General features: G+C 41.2%; 2 protein-coding genes and 1 long non-coding RNA gene across 6 annotated transcripts in view; 1 reads left to right on the forward strand and 2 right to left on the reverse strand.

The window, feature by feature from the left end:
- Window positions 1-263: 263 nt before the first annotated feature.
- GPR65 (G protein-coupled receptor 65) lies at window positions 264-8,436 on the reverse strand. 3 transcript variants are annotated; one of them, XM_027637985.1, is made up of 3 exons: window positions 8,332-8,414; window positions 6,597-6,680; window positions 264-4,048 (listed from the first exon to the last, which is right to left on the reverse strand). In XM_027637985.1, exon 3 carries the CDS (start codon window positions 3,621-3,623, stop codon window positions 2,580-2,582), a length of 1,044 nt encoding a protein of 347 aa, XP_027493786.1. In that variant the 5' UTR covers window positions 3,624-4,048; window positions 6,597-6,680; window positions 8,332-8,414; the 3' UTR covers window positions 264-2,579. The 3 variants fall into 3 exon arrangements, with proteins under 3 accessions (XP_027493786.1, XP_027493788.1, XP_027493787.1); XM_027637987.1 differs by having other exon boundaries at window positions 6,597-6,675; window positions 8,332-8,390; XM_027637986.1 differs by lacking the exon at window positions 6,597-6,680 and having other exon boundaries at window positions 8,332-8,436.
- A 367-nt stretch (window positions 8,437-8,803) lies between these two features.
- LOC113944615 lies at window positions 8,804-11,856 on the reverse strand. Its single transcript, XR_003526731.1, has 2 exons — window positions 11,632-11,856; window positions 8,804-11,436 (listed from the first exon to the last, which is right to left on the reverse strand). It is a non-coding gene; the product is annotated as an uncharacterized LOC113944615 (long non-coding RNA).
- Window positions 11,857-11,910: 54 nt separating this feature from the next.
- The window catches only part of GALC (galactosylceramidase), a 33,104-nt gene continuing 30,883 nt past the window's right edge, over window positions 11,911-14,131 (forward strand). For both annotated transcript variants that reach the window (XM_027637984.1, XM_027637983.1), the window contains exons 1-2: window positions 11,911-12,139; window positions 13,038-13,106. In XM_027637984.1, the coding sequence (XP_027493785.1) occupies window positions 11,972-12,139; window positions 13,038-13,106 (237 nt within the window). In that variant the 5' untranslated portion in view covers window positions 11,911-11,971. The remainder of the gene's footprint in view (window positions 12,140-13,037; window positions 13,107-14,131) is intronic.

The raw sequence follows: 14,131 nt of genomic DNA on the forward strand, positions 1-14,131 counted from the left end.
TCAGATCTGCCTCATCACTACAGATTTGTCTGGTGATCACGGACAGTTGTCCAATACTGGTTACTGTCACCAGACCTGCTCCGTGTGCCTCGCTGGGGTGCCATAGGACTGTTTGGCTTGTCAGTGATGATGCTGCCAAGTCTGCCTGGCTGTACCCTCAGCTCCTGGCCCACTGCCCCATGCAGAGCAGCCAGCTCTCCCTACTCCCTGACACACAAGTTAAATTGCACTCAGTTTTGTTGCTTAGCTTTAGTTTTCATTATTCTTTATTCTGTAAATTAATTCTTAAATTCTTTAAAGCACAAATAGAATTAACTTTCCAAATTGTCCAGCATGTGACAGATCTATAAGTGAATCACGGAGTTCTTCTTTCCATGAAGTTACAGTGAGGTTTGGTTCTGCTTTTATTCCAGTGCTACAGTGGAATTTCACATTCTGTTGCAAAATGCATAGGTCAGCATAAGGACAAATCTGTGGTGAAGTAACTTGCACTGCTCCTTGCATAATTTTTCTCTCATAATATATAAGAAGGAACTACAGGAGAAAAAGAAAAAACACATCAAAAAAAAATCCAGCAAATGGAAACAAAAAAGAGAAGGGAACATATTTTTCTAGAGAGGAAGGCAACAGCCAGAACAGTGACATACACAGTTCATAGGATCACAGGACAATTGTGGTTGGAAGAGACCTCAGGAATTCTTTAGTCCAACCTTCTGCTCAAGGGAAGGTCAGCTACAAGGCCAGACCAAGTTGCTCAAAGCTTTGTTCAGGTGGGTCCTAGAAACTTCTCAGGATGGAGCACACAGAACACCTTGGTACAACCTGCTCCACTGTTTGTCAGCCCTCATAGTTCAAAAGTTCTTCCTTAAGTCAACTCTTACCTTCTTGCTTCAGGTTATGCACATGATTTCTTGTCCCTCCTTCTATGAGCTCTTGTGAAGAGCTTGGCTCCATATTCTCAATACCCTCTTTGCAGGATTGCAAGGCTGCCATTAGGTCCCCCAATGTCTTCTTTTCTCCAGGCTGAACAAGCTCAGCTTTCACAGCCTCTAAGTTCCCATTTCGGAACATGAAATTAATTGAAAGTATAAATAGACACAAACAGCAACTCACGAAAACTATGGAAGTGCTCTTTGTAATGGAGAAAATTTTAATTTACACACAGAGAGATGTTCTCATAAGAAATTTCTTACTGCTTGTGACCACTGTATGCACACCCTCCATATATGTCAGACCTAGAAGTGTGCTGAAAAGTGATGATCAGAATCTTTCCACCACACAGATTTGCTAGAATTTTTTTTTGATGGAAACAAAAATTCTTTCCTATGAAACTGAAAAACTACCATTACCAAATATTCTTCCTGGCAATTGAACAAAAGTAAAAGGTAGTGAGAGGAGAAAAAAAAAAGAAACTCCCCATTGTGTTTAACTCTTTTCAGAGGCTCAAGTGCCTGCTGCTACCAGGGAACCAGGCAGCTATTTCTGGGGCCTGTGCAGGAACAGGTCTCTGAATTAACAGCTGCTCTTTCGATTTGGACTAAAACAACTCTTTCAAAATGTGGGTTCTTTTGCTTCCATTTTTATTGTTTGTTGGTACATTCATGTTCTTTGCTGGTTTGTCAGTTTTACTGGTTGGTTTGTTCAATTTTTTTAAAATCAGCAAATTGAGAGCCCTGGAATCTCTAGCTGAGGCTTCCAGGTGCAGTTAAGTAAAAGGATATAAACCTTGCTCTATTGACTCTGAAAATGTAACCACAATCCAGATTTCAGTCATAATAAGCAAGCCTAAAGGCTGGCCATTTATGTTGTGGAGATGTGAAACCTCATTTTTCAACCTTTCTCTTCCTCCCTTCATATATCAGGAAAAGTTTCTTTTGAGTTAAAACACTAGTGGCTGGAATTGGTTCTTTATAAGCACTTGAAGTAATGAATCTTCCACTATCTGAAACCCAATATTGATATTGTAATGAAACTGCATAAAATATGGTTATTCATTAGAACATATATATTTCAAAGGAAACAAAAGCTGAAGCTTAAGAGCAGGTAAGTACCCCTGTACATGAGTAAAAATTTTAAGAAATGGCTGATCTCAGGTGTATGCCGAAGAACAATTTGAGTCTTCACTGGAACACAGGAACCATCACAGCAGCCTAAATTACACCATGAATTTAGAGAGAAATTTACAACACTCCCTCTATCTGCTCCTTTGTCAATCAGGACAAGGAGGACTTCAGCCTTCCTCCAGCTGAGTACATGAATGCCCATCTTGTGGGCTAGCTAGCAAGCTGCAACAGAAGGCAGTTCTGTGGGGAATCCTCGGTAATTCTGTCATGTCATGGTCATCCTTCTTGACTGTGCATGTTTGTTGTCCTTGATTTATGTACCATACCTGATTTAAAGATACGTACATGTTCATGCTCCATGGATTTCATTGACCCTATAGTAAGTTCCTATTGGCTCCAGCTACTGGGTTTTTTTAGATTGGCACCACTAACTTTTGGGGTATTTCCTAGGTACAGACTGGAGAAGAATTTTTCTTTCTTTTCCCTTTAGGTCATCCAATTTTGCTTTGAATGTGCTCACTCAGGCTTTTTTGACATCTCCATTTCACAGGAAGTTCTGTAGGTGATCAGGGCACTGCTTTTTGTAGCAGAACTGCACAGAGCATGGTCTTTCACTCGGTCTCCCTCACGCCTTCGTAGGCACAAGCAGCACCTCAGCACATTCAGAATGTGTGTTTGTGCAGTTTCACTCATAAAGCAGTAAAGAATGGGGTCCGCAATGCAATTCAAACTTGTTAAGGCCTGTGTGATTCTGTAAACCTTATACATCAGCAGCAAAAGGTGTGGGTCAGTGATGGAAGGTTCTCTGATGCTGCGAATAAGCAATATAATGTGATATGGAGTGAAGCAAACAATGAAACTAACTGTGATATTCAGAATAAGTTTCCTCACTTTTTTCTTTTCTTCATCTAGTGTGGCTTGGTTAAACTTCACTACTTGGTAGATTTTATGGTAGCAAAACACAATGATTATCAAAGGGACCAAGTACCCCGAGCATATCCGAAATAAATTTATCCGTGCCTGCCACCCTTCCAGGGGGTATGTATCGTAGCATAATGTATGATTAGTAAAATTGCAAGGATCACTGAATACTTCTTTGTACACCAATATGACTGAATTTAAGATGCTTTCCAGAAGCCAAACAGTTACGCTGACAATCAGTGAAAATCTTCTTGTGCGCAAGTGCTGGAGCTTCAAGGGGTGAACTAATGCCAGGTACCTGTCAACAGAGATGCAAGCAAGGAAAGCGGTGCTGGTGTAGAAATTCATATACATAAGGAAGGCAGAAACCTGACAAAGTGAGGCAGAGAGTCTCCAGTCATCTCCATTCCAGGCATAATTAATCCACAGAGGTAGAATCAAAGAGTACAAAAGATCAGCTAGGGATAGGCTAAAGATGTAGACTGCTGACTCATTCTTTTTCCTCACCTGAATGCAAGATGCATAGAGGGATATGCAGTTGATGGGGACACTGATCATCATCACAACGCTGTACACAAATGGAAACAAATATTTATCCAGAGTGTGATCATCATGGCACTCAGCAGTGCTGTTGTTCATTGTAAGCCCCGAATAGTATCTTTGGACTAATTCCAGCCTGGGTGCAATAAAGACCCCTCTGTAGTCTGATGGGTGGTCATCTGTTACTTCTTCAGAACCTTGTTGACAAGATTCTCACCTTCTGCTACTAAAGAAGAAAAATGTCAACTATAATGTTTTTGTTTGTTTTTTATGGGCTTCTTGGTGTGTGTCTTTTTTTTTTTAGAAGAAAGAAACTGTGTTTATCGGAGATCAAAGGTTTTAAACACTCCTGGAGTTAGGACTGCATAGGACAAGGAACCCAAAATCTAAGGTGTCGAGGTCAGTTAGATGCAAACTTCTACAGCAGAGGCAGGATGAGTAGTTAAGACACTTCTGGTGGTGGGGTGGTATCCCATAATCCCAGGTCTGTCTTGTGGGAAAGTTGAAGGAGATCAGAAAGTGGCCTAGAAATAATAGAAAGGCACTTTCTGTTATTCTGGTAAGCATGATTTTGGGAACACAAATAACTAAATAAGCTCCTCCCCTCTAAGTCAATGGAGGGACAAGGATAGAAATAGAGGGATTCAATTACTGTTGGGATCTGCTCAGAAGAGGAAAATGCATGACTGGTATATCTTCCTATTGCGAATCACTCTCTCATTGTACCTTCACACATCCCTACTTTCTCTCTCTTCCTTTGTATGCAATCCTGCAAGAACTTGCCATCAACTGTGCTATTCCAACAAAATTTACTGCATATCCCAGAAACCCTCATGTGAAACCTGGCAGGCTGTTGGGTTCCTGCATGCACAGGAGAATCTGCTGGGTGTCCCTTTGACTCATGTCAGGTGGAGACTCTGAGTACAATTGTTCATTTACACTTCTTTTCTCTAAAAATTGCAGTTGCCATGCATGAGCTATAAAACCATTAGCAATTAAGCTTATCTTAGGCATTACCAGAGCTGTGGGTATCAACAGCTTCAACAGGAATATACCAGTAAAATGGCAGCCCTGACTAAAGCAGTGGGATGGGAGGAGTTGTGCGTGTGAGATGTAGAAGCAAGTTGAAGAGCTGACCTTTAAGTAAGAAATAGTGTACAATCATAGCTGTGAGACAGCTGGTACTCACTGGCTGTATCACAGCTCTGACACTCAGTAGTTCTCTTCTCTAAAGACCTAATTGTTATGTTCAGGAAATATGAGAATGGAGAATATTTGTTGTGGTCCAGTTCTACTGCCAAATATACAAACTGCTTCAGAGACCGTCTGTGATAACTCATCTGTGCTTTGAGCCTGGACTACCAGCAGGGGAGGTGAAGAGGCTGAAGAAGGAGTAGGTTGCAAGATAGCAATTTTGCAACTGTCCCCACATGGGAAAGAACTCAAACTGAAAACAACTTGTGTGCAGAAACCTTCCCATGTGGTAAGAAAAATTCAGCCTTTTATGGGTTTGATGTGTGTGTTTGGGGAACTTTGTGGGTTTATCAGAGAAACCCAAGCAGGTTTATTGCCTCTGCTAAGAGGTTATTATATGGATCTCTTGTCTATAAAAAAAAAACGCTTTCATGCAAAAAAAAAAAAAAAAGGACCAATGACAAAACTAGTCAGAAAGCAAATATTTAATTTTACCAGCCACTGCTTTATTTGATCAAGTTGGCTAACCTTTTACAGTTAGAGCTAAATTAATTCCCAAGCTTGAAAGACAAAGAAAATTCTTGAGAATGACTTGCCAATTTGGTCCATTGAAGAACTTTATCTACATGGGAACTAACTAAAAAAAAATGCAGTGTCTGTATTTAAGGCAAACATAACATCTCTACATTTCAGTGTGGTTTAATAAAACCACACGGTAAATAGGGCATTGTAAGCTTACCAGTATAGACAAGTATCACAAATTAAAAATCTAGCTCTAAAAATTGGATTGCAGGCTTTTGCTGACCCACTTCATACCAAAACCAAACAGACCAGATGAGTAAAAGATAAAATAACTACCTCTTCTTCTAATCACATTTAAGCATCTCTTTTCCTATGACAGGTCTCTTCATGTCTAACAGGGAAACATGCCCTTTCAAAAGCATGTGTGTAATGTAGTGTATGAGGCAGTGTTTCTTAGTCTCGTGACTGAGAAACTGGAATTCCTTCTCCCTCCCCCATAAACTCTTTCTCTTTTGTTAGTTGTTGCATTACAGAATCGTCATCCTTACAAGCTCCTAACTTGTCTTCATGTTGCTCACAACAGCTTCTCTCTTTCATATCTACTCACAGACCAACAATTTCCTCATACCACCCACCTTTTTCGCTTCAGCTTTCTCATTTTAGCTCTTTGTTTCTAAGAGTTTTGCTCTGTTGATCTCACTGATTGTAGGGTAAAACACTTGTCCTTATATTGCACTTGTCTGAATAAACCACATGTTATTTGGGGCAAGACTTCGCTTTGCTCTTCTGCCATCTGCCTTAAGGAGCTAATATCTGAAGGTATAATTGATCAATGGCAGGCTGGGCCACTGAAGATGAAATGCAAAAAAAATGAATTGAGACCACATGAAATTTGCCATCTTGGAAAGTTTTTTCTGTCCTTCATATTCACATGTCACTGTACCCCATCTTTTTCTTTTATTTTAAAACAGTATGTTCATTAGCTTCTGTGAACGCAGCCCTGGAGACTGTTTAACATTCAGGTAATCCATGTCCCAGCTGTGATGACACACTGATGGTACTTATATGAAGACATGCTTTCAATCAGGATAATAATGAGAAGTGTGTCATTCTGGCATGTATTGATGACCTATACTTAAGTGTGTCAAAGAGCCAGCAAACGAAGCATACCACAATGCACGCTGCAGTTTCTTGCACAGAAATATAAAGCAGAAAGCACTGTTTTTCCCTGACTACAAGAAATTCCAGTCAAATTGCTTGGGGTCTTATTTCAGAGGATGTAGTCCATATCATACTTTGTTGTTCAGTTGTTTTTCTGATAATTAGGACTTTGTAATGCAAGATGATTTTGCTTACCTGAATGCCTTCCCAGGTTTTCTGTCAGCTACTGAGCGTACCTGCTGGTTTTGCCAAGGAGGATGGCATTGACTTACAGCTATTCTAAAAAACGTTTGATAATTTACCCCACTGATTTTTATTTAAAACAAACAAAACAAAACAAACCATAAAGGAATTTCTGTTTAATGATGTAGTTTAATGGTTTGCCTTTCATGGTCCAAACCCACTGTGACTAATTTCATAGACTTCTGACTTATTTTATAGACTTGTTTTGGTATGAATTGCATTTCAAATGAAAAAAAAATATTCTTAACAGTAATTTTTTCTTTTAGACACATTATTCAATTATTATCATAATTCCCGTCTCTGTCATTTTGCTACAGAAATCCTGCTTTACAAGAATTCTGAAGAGTCAACAAGAACTAAAATTTAGAGAAATGGACAGGCAAATGTTATGCTTCAAGTAACATATGCAAACAAGCCTGTAAAGGAACCTTGTGAAAGTTTCTAGAGAGAGGTAGTAATTATATATTGTATTTGTATCAATGCTTTCCTACAATATCTTCTTCAGGCTCAAAGAGAGCTTTATGTAGTCTGTCCACTGATGACATTTTGAAAGTAATAAAGTTAAAGTTAAATTTTCATAAGCATAGATACATAAATACATAAATACTCTTATCTGTAAACAACTTTCTAAGGGAAGAAAGGAACAGTGCTGTGTGACCTACTGTGGTAGATGCTGTACTGGTGATACCATACATCAACCATAAGACGGAAAGACAGACAACTTTCTGGATTTCTTTTTTCTCTTAAAGCAATTTCAACAAAGTAGATTGATTTGTGTTCTCAAAAATAAGTTCTATTGCCAAGTTGCTTTCCTTGAGAAACTTCACAGTTCAGCAGAACTGAGATACACCTTTCAGTAACATGGACTTTTTTTGCTTAAAATGAACAGCATTTTTCCTCAAGCAACACTAAATTTCACCCATGGGTCTGATAAGATTCTGTAGAGACTCCAACAGGTCTTAAAGAGCTCAGCCTTTTTAACTTAGAAATACACTTTATGGACTGCTTTATTGAGCATAAACATTCTATTAATGTGAGCAAATAGAAAGAAAAAAAGCCATGTCTTTCAGAATATAGGCCATGGAGGCAAGTATTATTTTGCTATATCATTATGTGCATCATGTTTTCCTGTATGCATGAAGAAAGATTTACAAAATATTTTCATGTACATAGTATTTGGTATTCTAAGAAGCTACTTTTACCAGAGCTTATTTTTCTGCTAATTTTAAGCTTTGTTTATATATATCTATATATCTATATCTATATCTATATATATCACTGAGTATTTTGTTAGTGCCATAAAATACTAAAGAACAATAACAGAAGATCTACTGGAACCCCCTGTGAGGCCTGAGGCACTTTTTGCAGTGACGGGACAGCTCAGAATATTGAAAACTCCCTCTCATAAGCAGCAAGTATTTTGGTCACGGCAATATCATTACAACAAACAAAAGTCAAGCTGGCATGTCTTCCCTAAATCAATCTTTAGTTGTCATTTGCCCCTTAGTCTCATGTTTCAGTTGTGCTGAGATTCAAATAATCCTTCCCCCAGAGAAATCTTTCCCAGCTCCTTTTGTGTCCCTTCTTTTTATTGTATGATGCCAACCTCACATTAAGGGAGAGAGAGCTTGAAACCTGTTCCAGAATATAAGCTGTGTGTCTGACTTCTTGGATTTTGAACACTTACCTTGGCAGCCATGTGTCCCTGTGTAGCAGTGTCCCTGTTGTACCATTGGTAGTGTAACCCGTGTCTGCTTCTGAGAAAAAGTGTCAAAGTGTCTGCTTCTGCTTTATCAGATACAAGACAGGAAGCTGCTCTTGGAAAATGAGTCACACATTTCACACATTTCTTAGTTTTTTTTGGCCTCCTTTTTTTTTTCTTCCCCAATTCCTTGTTAATCTAAGCTTATCCATGGGGAAAAAAAATTACATAATTACAAATAAATATGCAAAAAGGATGGTACCAACCTTGCTACATCTACGAATACTTTTAGAGAGTTTAAAAAAGTTTAATTGAAAATATTGCCTAATTACATGAGCAGAGTATATTTTAAACCCGTTAGCTAGGAGACATTACATTCTGCAGAGAAACCAATCCACAGAAATAAAATACCATGTTTTATTTGTGTTTACTTGTATATGTTCAAAATATAGCATCCTTTTTTTGACTGAAGGACCTCACTTTCCTTTCCCTACAAATTTATCACAGAATCAAGTAAGAATGCACTTAAGAAGAGCTAAAAATACATCACAATGACTTCATGACTTTGTGGAAAAAGAATTAAGTATTTTCAGAATTTATGGGAAGTTTGAGTATTCTAGTTCTAGTTAGCAAAGGATAACAGAATTTTATACACTGTGACAGGTTGCATATTTACGTATTTTTATATAAACTGAATCTGAGGTTGGATACAGCTTTCACAGGAGCGATTCTTTTAGCAGGTAATTCTATTCAAAGAGGTGGAAAGTTGTTACATAAGCACAGTTCTCTTTGCCCTCTGTGACCAGAATAATTGACTGTGTGCATTTTTTCTTAAATTCTGTTTGGAATGATACAATTCTTTAAGAAACTGGGTACAATTTCACTTTAAATGTGGGGCAACACAAAAAACTGTCCTGTAATGATTCAGATGCTAAGGAGAAATGAAACAGATGAACAAATTTAAAACCCCTAAAATAGAGACATATAGACTTCCTTGAGAACAATACCAGACAGCTCTATAACATTTAATCACTGGATGGAGAGATTTGTTTCCTTCTTTCTCATCCACAATTTTTTTACTGATGCGCTTGTTACATGAAGCCTAAATTATTAAATCATTCCATACTTGTGGACATTCTCAAACTCTTATCATAGCCTCCTCCAGTTTGGTGAAAGGGAGGCCACTTGGTTAGATCAATTTCTAAAATAAATTTCAGTCACACCTTCATTTTCATTGAGAGAAAAGTCATTAGACAAAGTTTATCACTTTGCGCCTGCCTTTTGGTAACATGGTACCTACTAAGAATGGTGTCCAGTGTGCTGGTTCTGCTGTTTTGCTGAGGATTCCTACACTTTGATAAAGAAATATCTAGAAATAGAGAAATAGAGTGGAAACATTTCTACAGTTTTTTGCTGTGATAACTGATAGTGGAACTGAAAGGTCAAAGGAAGCAAGAGAGGATACAATGCCTTTTATATGTTCTGGAAGTAAAGCTATATGTAAAAATCAACTCTTGACTGTGTCCATATGCAACAATTTAATGTCTGATGTAAGCAGCACAGTTTTCCAGGGTTTTTTTGAAATCTGGACATACGTGGTATCTCAGATGTCTGGCTATCTTGGAACCACAGGTGTTGTTAGTGTTGGCTGAGATTAATGTAGTATCAATAAAAAACTAAAATAGAAAAGCATTAAAAGTGGAAAATTACCTTATCTAGAAAAGAAGCAATGAATAAGCCCTCAATAATTTTACTGGATATATTTGGGCTTACAAAGCCCAAAGATCATATGTCCTTGGGCCATGAGAAATATGTAAAGAAGGTTCATAGCAAGGTCAAGATTCTTAATGCAGAATAAAGTTCACAGAGTCACACCAAAACATCCTTTTAATTCCATCAAAACATATTCTGAGAATGTTTTTCTGTACCACCTGAAAAGGGGAGGCACTCATCACATCATAGGATGCAAATATGAGTTTTGAAAACTGACACTTTTAAGGTCCTATGAATGATTAAGAGACTGAATTTCATAGCTGAAGCTTTCTGTGTGGAATAAATTGATGCATTTATTTAAGAAACTATCAAAATTAACAAACTAATAATTTATGATGGTTTTGCAAACCTTCCAGGTGTGCAAAGCTGTACTGTCTGCTGGAATGAATGTTAAGTAGGACCATAAGCGCAATTCTACCTCTGCCACTGACTCACTGTAGCCCTGAGGAGTCACTCTGTCCTTCTACATGTAGTAATGATATCATATAGCTCATTTGGGTGTGAGCAGGTTCATTAGTTAATGCTTGATAATGCTGCAAAGTACAAAATGTTTTGTGAGTGCTTGGTATTGTTATTTAAAAAGAAATAAACAGGAAACGTCAGCCAGGTAATGTCATCACTGAGACATTAGATCCCTAAATGACAAGAGCCGCAGAGGCTCGAGTAACAGCATTCTTTGTGGCTAGAAACGTGCAAAACCTGGGCTTTTCCACAACGTCCGCAGGACATCAGCAACGGCATCTTCTGGTACCTCATTCCTCCTTTAGGCACATTAAGCATCTCCTCTGTAACACACCGGCAGCACACTGAGAGCTCCCTATTAAGAATTTTATAGGACAATCAAGCTGATTGTCGAGCTCCTGAATACTTTCCTCTGAGCCGAATGCTTGTATGCTGGAGTCTGAGGGACCACTCTGGCTATCCCCACGGAGACCTTGGGCGTGTGGCACCATCTCAGCTGCTCACGCTTTGTTGCGGCTGCCCCAGAGCGCACCCCTGAAGGCGGAAAACAGAAAGGCTCCTTCAGCCCCTCATACGTTAAACTCCACTTTCAGGATCGCTCTCTGGGGTCGTGTTGACGCAGCTGAGGCCAACCGGGATTCCCCGGGAAGGGCAGCCGGGCCGCGCCTCTGCGGGGCTGGCGCGGGCCCAGGGCCGCTCCCTGCCGCTTCCCCCACGGCGATCAAAGGTCCTTCTCACAGCGCGCTGGAATGTGTTCCTTCAAAGCGCCGACTTGTGCCGACTCTTCAAAGGATTTGGTGGCAGCCTGAGAGCAGGGCAGAACCAGGAAACTGGCTCCGAGGCGCTGGCGAGGGCCTGGGAATGAGAGAGGCACTGGAAAAGGCCATTCCTCACCCAGGACAAGTACCTAGCCCTGTCAGAAGCCCCGAAAATAAGGGTCAGAGGCTCCGTAAAACAGGGTCAGCTAGGCTCTGCCCGCACCCGCGCCCGGTCACTCCGGACTGAACGAAATTCCCGGTGTGCTCCCACATAAACCCCTCCTCGCCTCACAGCCATCGGCTTTCCCACGCCCAAGATGGCTCCGCGATAGCTTCACTCGCCGCTCAAGGCCAGTTCCAGCATGGCGGTGCGCACCTCACCAGCCTTGCCCTTTGTCAAAATGGCGACTGTTGACTTCAGCTCGGGAGGGGTTGCCCGTAAAAGCTGAAGTGTCTTCCCCTCCCTCCGCTTTTCCCTGGAGCAAGATGGCGGCGCGGGAGCTGACGCCCCGCCCCCCGGTGGTGCCAGGCGGTGTGGTCACGTGACGCGCGTTGCCGGGCAGTGCCGAGGCGCTGCAGGAACGGGGCGGGAGCGGAGCTGAGTTGGGATTGGGATTGGGACTGGGACTGGGATGGGGTGCGTGGTTCTGCTGTGGGGTGCGATCCTGCTCAGCTGCAGCTGTGGCCTGGGACCCCCCAGGGTCGGTGCCGCTCCGCTGCTGACGGCCACCTACGTGCTGGACGATGCGGACGGGCTGGGCAGGCAGTTCGACGGGATCGGGGCTGTGAGCGGCGGCGGGGTGAGCGGCGCCCCCGGGGCTGCGGTGCTGGCAGCGCTAGTGCCCTCCTCGGGGCCACAGGGGACAGGGGCTGGATGTTCCGTCCCATGGGAATGTGTGGTGGCTTCGGCGGGGCCTGGGCCGGGTAGGGGGTGGTTCTGGAGGGGAGCCGTGAGGGCTGGGGGATGTGAGGACACACACGCGACGTGATGGGGCTCGGAGGAGGAGGTCTGGAGGGTTGAGGGGAGCGGTGCGGGCAGTGGTCCTGCCTGCGAGGAGAGCTGGAGTCGGGCTCGGCTTCGCCCCAGCCCTCCAGTTTTTTTAGGGTTGGCAGGGGCATTGTGCCGAGGGGCAGCCATGTCCCGAGTGCCAGTAGAGGAGAGCTAAGCCAGGATGGGCTTTTCTGTAGAGGGTCTTCGTAGCTCATCGTCTCTACGTCTTAAAATGCTGGAAGAGCCAACGGCCGGTCGTCGTCTCTCCTGTGGTCCAGTCAGCAGAGCCGTGAAATCCCTGGAGTTTTTACTCACTCATGGACCTGCTGGGATGCTTTGCTTGCCCTCCTGCCTCTGTGCCTCCTGTTGCCTTTGGTATACGGTGAACCGAAGCAGGGAGAAATGATACCGGGAGGGAGCTGCGTTTTTGTGCCATAAGCCTGTGCTGTCTCTGTTTCTCTGTTCTCTGGACTCTCTTTGCAGTGAATTGCAGGTAACCAGAGTACAAGGCAATTGCAGTCTGCGAAACCAGAAATGCACAGTTGAAGGGTTAGAAACGTGTTTGTGTAGGGGCTTAGCTGAGTTCCTGGTGCTATAATTATTTTTGTAGGTTTGTTAGCCATGTGAAAGTCCTAGACTGCAAAACTGGGACATACTTAAGCATTTGAGTTGGGTTTTCATATTTTCATGTTTTCTTTCCATTTTAGGCCACATCTAGACTCCTGGTGAACTACCAAGAACCTTACCGCTCCCAGATTTTAGATTACCTGTTCAGGGTAAAGTTGGTTTCACTGCTACAGTAATGTTTAATTTCATGCAGAATTTGTGATTGTGTAATGTTGGAACTCCAACTATAGTATATTTAATGCTACCTGAAATTAGATAATATCCTATCTTATAAAGAATCTACTTTAATGTCGATTGTTACCAGAACCTTAAATTTTAGCTGTTGTTTTCGACAACCAGGATTTTGTTCAAGAGTCCATTTGTTCAAATTACTATTAAAATTCCTTTCATGTTTTCAAAATATGTTTTAAAAATACATTTTCAAAAATGTATTAAACATACATTGATCATCCATGGGAAATCATCCATGAGAAATCATTTTTATGGCTAAAATGAGGATTTTAGCTGTTCGTAGTGATGACAGTAAGTGGGTCTTTGAGGCAGTTTTGATTTTTTGGAGTACAGATAGATTAACGTAACATGAAAATGACTATGCAGCCTGCATGATTTTAGTAGCTTATCTATTCCAAACTAGTCTCAAGTATAACTGCAGTTACTCTAGAAGGTGTGTAAATGTCATTGGTTTGTAAGCTGCCATAGTTAGCAAGTGTAACCTGTGCAGTTGCTCAACTTATTATAAGGCAAGATTATTGCACTGGACATTAATAGCTTGTTTTGCTTTTGGCACTGTAAGTTACTCTGCTGGAAGAGGATGCCATGTCACTTTCAAGTAATGCAATCCAGATGGCTGGAGGGGAATAATTTACTGTGTAGTTTAAAGAATTAAAGTGTAGACTAAGGCATAATGTGTGACTGAGCAATCAAACCCTATGTTTTTTGGAGACTGAAGCTGTGTGTTACTAATACAAGTTTTCTGAAGGAATCAATAGGCATGTTATAAAAGAAAATCTAGTTGAGAGATTCTGATTTTCAAAGAATTTTTGACATGTTCTTTCACTAAAGCCTCTTCAGCTGTTATACTGTGGAGGGAGTATACCTTTCCTTATTCTCCTTGCCTTTTAATGTCAGTCAACTTTTGTGATGGGGATGGGAGAACAAAAGTATTAGAAGTTTA

Source organism: Corapipo altera, unplaced genomic scaffold, assembly GCF_003945725.1.
Source record: "Corapipo altera isolate COAL_440 unplaced genomic scaffold, ASM394572v1 23, whole genome shotgun sequence".
Taxonomy (NCBI): domain Eukaryota; kingdom Metazoa; phylum Chordata; class Aves; order Passeriformes; family Pipridae; genus Corapipo; species Corapipo altera.